This window comes from Limulus polyphemus, unplaced genomic scaffold, assembly GCF_000517525.1.
Source record: "Limulus polyphemus unplaced genomic scaffold, Limulus_polyphemus-2.1.2 Scaffold1325, whole genome shotgun sequence".
NCBI classification, from domain to species: domain Eukaryota; kingdom Metazoa; phylum Arthropoda; class Merostomata; order Xiphosura; family Limulidae; genus Limulus; species Limulus polyphemus.
Genome location: NW_013666935.1, coordinates 194,527 through 204,548, shown reverse-complemented (window position 1 = coordinate 204,548; position 10,022 = coordinate 194,527). Strand labels below are relative to the sequence as shown.

Sequence of the window (10,022 nt, the reverse complement as noted above, 5' to 3'; positions counted from 1 at the left end):
AAACGCAAATATTTTTTAAAATGTTTTGAAAAAAATGAAGGGATTTACATAAACCTCATAACTCGATTTTAACATGTTTAGAAAATTCTTATGGAATTAACCAAAAAATACTTTCTCAAAATAGTTTGTTATAATTGAAAAAAACAACAACTCTATATCGCAAGCATAGTAATTATATCATATAGCTAAAATGTTCGATTGTGTATTTTATATAGGAAGGGCATAGAATAATCAGTTATTATTATTCTTTGACATGGAAGATACACCGTTAGGATCCCTCATCTATATGACCTATATTACTAACCTTAAGACCTATAACGTCATAGACCTTTAATGAGAAAAATGATCAAGTTAACGACAACCACAAAGATTAGGCATGAATAATCATAAATGGAAAGCTGATTATATAGTTAACGGGGGGGGGGGGGGTAGTAAAGCACAAAACTCCGGATTTTAACAATGTGAGTCCTTAGATTTACCGCTGTCCTACCAGTGGATAAAGGTTTAAAATAAACAGTTGGTTTATTAAGAACAAGTTTAGTTTAAGAATAGATAAAATTACTGTTTTTTCTGTTATTTTTTAAACAAAAGTTTGAACTGTTCGCACGTAAGTTTGTGTTTTCTATAATGACTTTTTTGTTATACTGGACTAAAATAATGATTTGACGTTCTCCGAGTAGGATTCCCTCCCGCTTCTAAGAAATGCTGATGAGTTGTTCATGCCCAAAAAACGAATGAAAAATATGTTAAGATATTTCAATAAGAAAACCACCAGGCGTAAAATCCGGCCTGTTTAGCTTAGCCATCAATCTTAGACGTTGAAAATAAAGGTTTATAATTTTAATTGGAATATATCTTTTCAGCATACTTCTTCTTAAAACATTAATTTCCTCTGTTTCCTTTCCTGTACTATGATAATGTTCATGTAATAACTTAAAAGCTATTAAGTTTTCTCATTTACCTAGCTTAAGTTAAAATTTGCTGTTCATACGCTTAACTTATGTAAAAAAAAACGTAGAGCCGATGTTTGATCTGAACAGAATTTGGCTTACTATTTTTGTTTGTGTTTGATAACAATTGTCGGGACCTATTAAACTATCCCATTGTTAATGTTCATACGGGTCTTAGGTCTAACATATTTTGTACGCTTATAATTCTAACACAAGAGCCTGGCATCATAGTTGAGTTTGATTTTATACTGCATATATCACAACACTTTTTTTATATAGCTGCACCGCAAATTCTAAAAAATGACCACGCGGAAATGACGTATGAATAGATTCTAGTTAATTTTTCAGATTGTAGAATACTGTCTGTATTTACTTTAAAATTTGATCATTACAATAGAACAGAAGAGAAATGTAAAAAAAACGAAATGATAAATTAAATGTCTTACCTTGTTTGCGTCATCTCGAGAATTTTTAAAAACATCCTGAGTTTCCAAAAAACCTGCACCCATGTTTGTGGCACCAGAATTCTTATACTCTACAGACTCTAAGTCACGTACCAGATGGCATTTGTTCTTTGGTTCTTTTATGTAGTCTAGGTGACGCTCTTAAGAAAGAAGTTACAAAACATTTTATGTATGCTCTGCGACATCTAATAGAAGTAATTTGTTTAAATCACAATGTTGAGAGAATGAAATACATTTTTACAGATTTATACAGAATAAATTAAGGAATTTTAATGTAATAACGTCAATATACAATTATTTCTCTACTTAATGCAACTTTAACGAAATTGTTTTTTTATTTAGACTCCAAGAGTAATTTATTATTATTAAAAGGAACAATAGCACAAACTGAAAAATTCTATAGTCGGTATCAGAAAACAATTGTAATTTTATATGAAAGCATATCAAGAACCATTAAAGTTAATTAATTTAATGTTCAACTTAGTAAGTAGTAATAACGCCTTGTAATTATCACACAAACGCTCTAAGTTATACGGTCTATAAATACGACATATCTTAGTTCTAGCTGCATTTGTTAATATGGATTAAAATTCCCAATTTTCGAATTTTGTAAAGTCCAGAAATAAGTTTTGCTAACAGTGAAAATTACTAATAAGTCTTCTTAGCTGGATATCCTATTTCATGATTAAAATAAAGCTTTGATTTTATAACAGGAAAAGTACCACTTTTGAAACCTACTAAACCAGAGATACGAGCATCACGTCATATTTTCAACTTTAAGAAACGGAGTCAGTAGTTTCGCCTAATGTTTCATGGGGTACTTTTGGTCAAAGTGGAATACATATATATTATATTAACCTTGAGAAACGGGGTCAGTAGTTTCGCCTTATGTTTCATGGGGTATTGTTGGTCAAAGTGGAATATATATATATATATATTAAATTTGAGAAACGGGGTCAGTAGTTTCGCCTTATGTTTCATGGGGTATTTTTGGTCAAAGTGGAATATATATATTTATTTTTAAAATAGACTTCATAAGAGTAATCTAGATTTTGTACATTCGGGATGTCTCACTTATAAACAATGGTAGCTCTGTTTTTAAAGTGATAAATACTATTAAAATGGAACATTACTTTACAGTACTTGACAGTCATTTTTAATACTAAAACATACTACACACACATCCTTGAATTTAAGAGATTGTACATCATAGGAGGGTCATTATTAAACATGAAAATTACTAAATAATGTTATACATAATTTACTTACTATGTTTTACCCCTCTACTCCTTTAAAAATGAATTGGTAACTCTACAAAACTGTCTTTACAGAAGCGTAGGCAATAAAAGCATAATTTCCTGTTATCGAAACAACACATTTTTAACAAGTCACTTGGTCAAGAGTAAATTATATCATTTCTGTATTTATTCTACCTGTTTGACACAATTTTGAAATACTTTCCTGATGACTTCTACACTCTTAGATCTCATCTTGAGTAAATCAGGGGTACCATAAAATACTAACGTATTGGGAACTCTTAGATCTCATCTTGAGTAAATCAGGGGTACCATAAAATACTAACGTATTGGGAACTCTTAGATCTCATCTTGAGTAAATCAGGGGTACGATAAAAATATTAACGTATTGGGAACTCTTAGATCTCATCTTGAGTAAATCAGGGGTACCATAAAATACTAACGTATTGGGAACTCTTAGATCTCATCTTGAGTAAATCAGGGGTACGATAAAATACTAACGTATTGGGAACTCTTAGATCTCATTTTGAGCAAATCAGGGGTACCATAAAATACTAACGTATTGGGAACTCTTAGATCTCATCTTGAGTAAATCAGGGGTACCATAAAATACTAACGTATTGGGAACTCTTAGATCTCATCTTGAGTAAATCAGGGGTACCATAAAATACTAACGTATTGGGAACTCTTAGATCTCATCTTGAGTAAATCAGGGGTACCATAAAATACTAACGTATTGGGATTGTCTTCTTTCTTGTGATACTTGAAGTCTAATTTCGAAAATTCCTTAAATATTTTTTTCTATAATCGTTATTACTTAACTCTCATCAGAGAGTTTTCAAAAATAATATATATAGTAACAATCATGTGGGAATTAATATTTTAACCTCTTGGAGGAATAAACCCCAAAATATTATTACTTTATAGCATATTTCAATTTCTTTATTTCTTTGCATTTTCACTTTAACAGTGTTTTCATTGTGTTAAAATCTATTATGATACATTTATTCCCTCAATATCCATAAAATAACTTGTATGTGAATTTTGACGCTTTTGCGCATCATAAAATTCGCGAATACGCAGGAAAATAATAAAATTACAGCTTCAACGTCGTCAGTAAGATCTTGATAATTGTCAGCTGGTTTAATTTATCCTTATGAGCTCTTGCATAACTCAAATATTTAATTTCATACACATACTTTATAAAATATATGTATAAATGTAATGGTGTTCTGGAAAGATTAAAAATTTAAAGGAGTGACTTCTCATGTGAAATATCTGTACACCAGTTCCATGCATGAATCTTTGACTTCTCAGTTCGTTCCACGATGAAATACGCATTTGATATTACGTCAAAAAAAAAAGAAAGAAATGGTACTGAAACAACCACTGGATTACAACGTTTTCTACAGTATCATTAAGCTAAAAGAGTATTAGTACATTCTTGACATTACACAAATGCTAATATGTTGTAGTATTCAAACTCTGCGTTGTTTCTAATTGTAAAAAGACGCTTTTCTTTGCTAGAAATATAACTGAAACACCCACCTTTGTGTCCATTATTAGTACATTTTATAATAAAAAATAATTATGCCCATTTTTTATATTCAATGATATAAAATGAGAAGAGGTCTGTTGTTGCGTTTTTGAAAAACTAAATCTTGAAGTTTGAACTTTCAGCTTAAAACGTATTTCTATTATATATTTACTGAAGTTTTTATGTTTTAAGTATAAGAAGGATATACATATGTTATAGATTTAACATGAAATAATAACATACTAGTATCACGTTTATAATCACTTAGTAATAATAGTAGTGATAGATGGTCAATATTAGAAGAAGAATAAGTTAACATTGGAAAATTATTTACAAATTCGCACCTAAATACAGCAGAATACATACGTTTCCCACTTTTGTGTTTGTATAAAGTATTTAATTCCATCCAGTTGTGACATTTATTTACATTATTGATAGTACCATATGTATTGGTGGAGGTTACCTAAAGTAAACGTCACGTATGGTTGTCCCTGTTTTGTTTTGTTTGTTTTTTTTTTGTTGTTGTTGTTTAGCATGCTATTAGAATTCGCTTATTGTTGAGATAGTGTACCTCTATCAACATGCTCCCGGTAGCCCAGCGGTAATTCTGAGAGCTTATATCTAAAAACATCGGGTTTCGATACTCGAGTTGGGCACAACACAGACAGGCTATTTGTGTAGCTTTATGCTTAACAACAAACAAACTCTGTCTATCAACATCAGTTACCTTAATCCTATCTCTAAGGCCGTGGTTGCTATTGTTCATTAATGCTTTTTTTCAACTATACTGTAGTTCATTGTTCCAACAACTGTTCTCAATCTTTCCTCGTATATAATAACAAAAGTTGAACGTTAGTTTTTTTTTATTTCACTATGTTGTTGATATTGATATTTCCTTTTACGTTGGCAAGTTATTAACATTAGTCTAAGTCAATTTTGTTTGGCCATTGCAAGCTATATTGGCTCTGGCGCTTCTAGCCTCCAGTTCTAGGCCATGCTTTTTCCTGTTTTTATTAAACAGTTTCTTGAGACAGTTGTCCACACGGATGCTTCAGCTTGGTAAAATGGAACTTACTCAAGATAAAAGCTGCTTGTTAGTTTGTGGAATATCTTGACACAAGTTGCTACTATTCTTGTGCCCTCCAGTGGCATATTGGTATGTTTGCGGATTTGCAACGCTAGAAACCGGGTTTCGATACCCGTGGTGGGCAGAGCACAGATAGCCCATCGTGTAGCTTTGTACATAAATTCAAACAAACAAACTATTCTTGTGGTTTTCATTCCACCAAATAATCAGATGAAGTGTCTGTATCTCTCACTGTACTCATTAGTAGACTCATAAAGTATCATGATGCCACTAAATTCTCTGTTGGTGTATTTCTCAGGCTCTGTTTGAATAGGCTCTCAACTTTCTCTTTGATTTGTGTTTCTTTTTCTCTGATGGGCATTTCAAAAGTAAAGATATCAGAATTCTGAATCTTATTACAATTTGACCGAAAACTTAGAAGTCAGTACTAATCATGTGCATAAATGGTCCTATGGGTAGTGCCACTCTAGACTACCTCTGACACATCATTAATCAGCTCAATTTTAATGAACAGCACTTTATCATTTGAGATTACTTTACCGACTATCACGTAGGGGGGAATGGCTATCAAAAACCAAGTGACGCTTTTCTTATGTTCGTTTTTTGAGTTGTTGTTGTGTATTAACTTAATTTTCAAGGAAACCAAGTTGATTTAGAAGCGACTCTTCACATAGGTTTTGTTTTCTCTTTGTAAGCCTGACTATTACGGCAATTTTGTGCTTATTTTGATTCTCCGTTAAATCTCTAGTTGGTTTTTCTTCTCGGTTTTGAGTTCTTACTTCAATTTCATGAATCCTTCATTGTGGATTTCAATTCCATTCTCCTTGAACTTTTCTGAGTTTAAGGAGTAGTCGAAACGCAGTTAATTTTGTATAATGTCAAGTTACTTACTATGTGCCTTTTTATCTTTAATATTTGTTAACATTTACTTTTCCATCCACCAATTTTTACTACCTCTTATTATATGCAGGAGTGGTTTACCCGTGTTCTAATCTTTCAAAATACGGAATACCACACTTATTTTACAATTCGTTGAAGTACAAACGATACCGGAACACATGAATCAAATTACTTTCATCATACATCTAGAAACCAGAGTTGAGTATTTATCACTCATTAAGTCAGCTTCTAACAAAAAACGAATATGTATTCTAGTCCCAATTCGTATTCTGCTAAGCAATTTCTCGTAGTACTGCTTAAGCCTTTATTTTCTTAGGGCTATCGTGAATTATAGTCTTAAGATAATTAATTATTGGAGTTTCCTTAATTATATTTTACTTTACAATATATTCCTTAATCGTATTCAGAGAACTGTAGACATATTCCCAGTTCTTTTCTCAAGAAATTACCATTACATCCATATTTCATTAACCGATAGTTTATTCAAAATTGATATGACCAGAGTGCTTTTGTATTAATCACATAAAAGAAGTTAACAAGACAAAGAGAAATAACACACACATTTGGCTTTATTTACTATCGAGTGGTGCACAAAAAACGGCCCGAGAGCCAGATATGGCCCGCTAATTGCCTTACTTCGGCCCTTAAGCATCTTAATATTATAAACAAAACAAACTTTCCACCTTAAAAGAAATCATTGTTCTGTCACTTATTAATAAACTAAAGACTGTCTTATTTCTCAATACAACCTGTGTTAAAATGCCCCTAGTGTAAAAAATCAATAATAATTCCCTTGTAACGGCTTTCTTTTATTTACGTGTTCTTTTCGAATATTCGCTAAAAAATAAATACAACATTCGGATCACTTATTTTAATGTAAGTTATTTATTTCTTCGGTAACGTTCAATAGGCTACTTTCGCTAATAAACCTAACTCGAAAATAAAATTAAATATTTTCTAAATATAAGTATTCAGTTTTGCTTCACAGGTTTCAGCCCTTGGCCACTTGGCTTTTTTTTACATCTGGCACCCTCCAAAATATGGTTGTGCTCATTGCTATAACCGATTATGTTAAGTGTAGTTGCACTATTTAACATAGGTTTGTTTGTGACAAGCCTTTTCAACGTCGTCAATTAATAGCCGAATGATTTTAATCGCCAATCTTTGTTATTTTTCATCGCCAATCAGCGTTGACATTGCCATAACCGATTATGTTAAGTGTAGTTGCACTATTTAACATAGGTTTCTTTGTGACAAGCCTTTTCAACGTCGTCAATTAATAGCCGAATGATTTTAGTCGCCAATCTTTGTTATTTTTCATCGCCAATCAGCGTTGACAGCATATATTGTTCAATTTTTGCTTAGGTATTAATAGGATTGGGGTTTAAGAGTTAAGTTTTGTTTTGGGTAAATAAAAATATATTTTTTTACTGTTTTACCTCTTATGTAACAACTTCTACCAGAAGCGTTGCTAAGAACCTTGAATAAAAACTACAATTAATAATAATTAGTTTTAATTAAGAGTGAGAGACAAACCTCGATGTCGAAATAGGATTGATAATAATCCTCAATTTAGTTTCGATAAAGATGATGAAACGTTTTCCGATAAAGCAATAAATAGCTGAGTGCTGATATTTTAGCAATAACTGTGGTGGTTAAAATGAGTGAAATCGTTTTAGTCATTTCTATAACATTTCAAGATTTACAAACTACAGCGATATAAGCCATGGTTACACATATATCTGTTAACATTTTTGGTTTATTCACAATAATGCTGCAAGGCTTGGTTGCAAATAATCAACAACATCTTTAACTTTATCTGTTACAATCATTTATGCGATATAAGCCATGGTTACACATATATCTGTTAACATTTTTGGTTTATTCACAATGATGTTGCAAGGCTTGGTTGCAAATAATCAACAACATCTTTAACTTTATCTGTTACAATCATTTATGCATCCGTAACATCCGTTGAATTTGTAATCGTTTTATTTTATTTATCGTCTTGTAAACTTTCTTATAAGATCAATATATATCTTTAGTTATTTAAATAAATATCATATAATAACAAGTTGCAGATAATTTATATTTGACTTCATGTGTAAATTGCTAGAATTTCTGCAGTCTTTACAACAACAATAACAGATTTCTAGCCTGCAAGGGGATACAATATCAACGCCACTTTCAAAACTTAAGCCTTATTTTCTTTACTCCCACATTTTTATTGTTTACCTAATTAAAACACTCCCCCAAATTTTTTGGCATTACAAATGCTTCATGCATACTTACTTTTATTCCTTATAGTCTTACCTGCAGTGTTACTGTAGCTAATAATGGCAAGTCTACTTGCATTGACATCAATCACGATATGTGTTAGAAAACTTTCCACAAAACCTTTCTCTATCTCGAAGTTCGCAGCACCTACACTTCCCGATCTGTCTAGAAGGAACACAATATCAGAATTTCTTTGAATGAATGCTTTTCCTGCCACTTTATCCAGTCTTTGATTCTGTATATTTTGACCATTGGGTTGATCTCTAGCCTCTGCCACCAGAATAAAATAAATCTTAAGGGTAAACCAAATTCTTCCTAAACGCGTTTTGGCTGCCATGGCGATTAACTGTGTAAGAATAACCAATCTTACTGTAGGCAGTTATATTTAAAAAAGTACACGTAGTAATGTAAACAAGTATGATGATGAGACACTCAGTAAATGACAGTGAAACTTATCAGTTGAACTATCAATGACACGTGTGACGAAACTATCACAAATCTGTCTGGTAAATTATCTTTAACCGGAATCAGTAAGTTTCAGAAATAAGTTTATACCGTCAACTATTTTTCAGTCCAAACTTATTATGAAGAGATTATATTACATTGGTTTTCCCCATATTATGCATGCGAACTTCTGTAATACGATACAAGCTTGATCTATGGGTTACTCTAAATGAAAGAATGCTTATATGCAGAGTAAACAAGCTATATCTTGACGGATGTAGAAACGGAAGAAAACGATTTCTTCGAAAACAGGAACAAGAAACATGTTATCACTTATAAATACACAACTGTATATATGATATATATCAGAACTGTTTATACAGTATTTGCTTTTCCATCATTGCCATCTTCTAGCTTGTGAAAAAATTATGCCATTACATTCTAAATTAAAATAAAATACAATGTATTGCATCCCAAAAGTTTGTACTTCGTCGATACATGATCACTTGACTCTCATGGAAAAATGTCTTAGCATTGTTCATTAAGCTTGTTCTATCAAACAGTTAGCTAGTTTGTTTTTCGAAAGTAATATTTTCAATAACCATTTTTTTTGTTAAGTGGTTTATTACTTAGCCTTCAAAAAATGTGTACAAATTGAAGATTTTTAAAGGTTTTTAGTTTGACTTAAAATTACTAGTTTCTTTATAACCCCCCCATCTTTAATTTGGCCGGCATTTAACTTTACGTGCCACAATGGTTGCATAATTAAACATATTATTCATAGACTAAACTCAGTTACCAACTAACGACTATTCTTTCGTATATGATGAAAAAGGATTAATCTTTTTAGCATTTTACCGGGAATATCTCTTCATTTTTGAATGTTTTATAAGATTTACAAAATATTATACACACAAAAATTAGCTAAATAAAAAAAATACATAAAATGCATACATGTTTAGGGAAAAATAGTATTTTCTCTAAGTAAATAAAATATATATATATATATATATATAAAAGGTGCCCGGCATGGCCAGGTGGATAAGGCGCTCGACTCACAATCTGATGGTCGCGGGTTGGAATCCGCATACCACCAAACATGCTCGC

At 31.6% G+C, this 10,022-nt stretch overlaps 1 protein-coding gene across 1 annotated transcript; it reads right to left on the bottom strand.

Moving 5' to 3' along the window:
* Positions 1–268: 268 nt before the first annotated feature.
* On the bottom strand, positions 269–9,124 carry LOC106463103 (sushi, von Willebrand factor type A, EGF and pentraxin domain-containing protein 1-like). The gene is made up of 3 exons (XM_013923073.2): positions 8,508–9,124; positions 1,397–1,554; positions 269–328 (listed from the first exon to the last, which is right to left on the bottom strand). Exons 1-3 carry the CDS (start codon positions 8,806–8,808, stop codon positions 269–271), a joined length of 519 nt encoding a protein of 172 aa, XP_013778527.1. The 5' UTR covers positions 8,809–9,124.
* Positions 9,125–10,022: the final 898 nt, after the last annotated feature.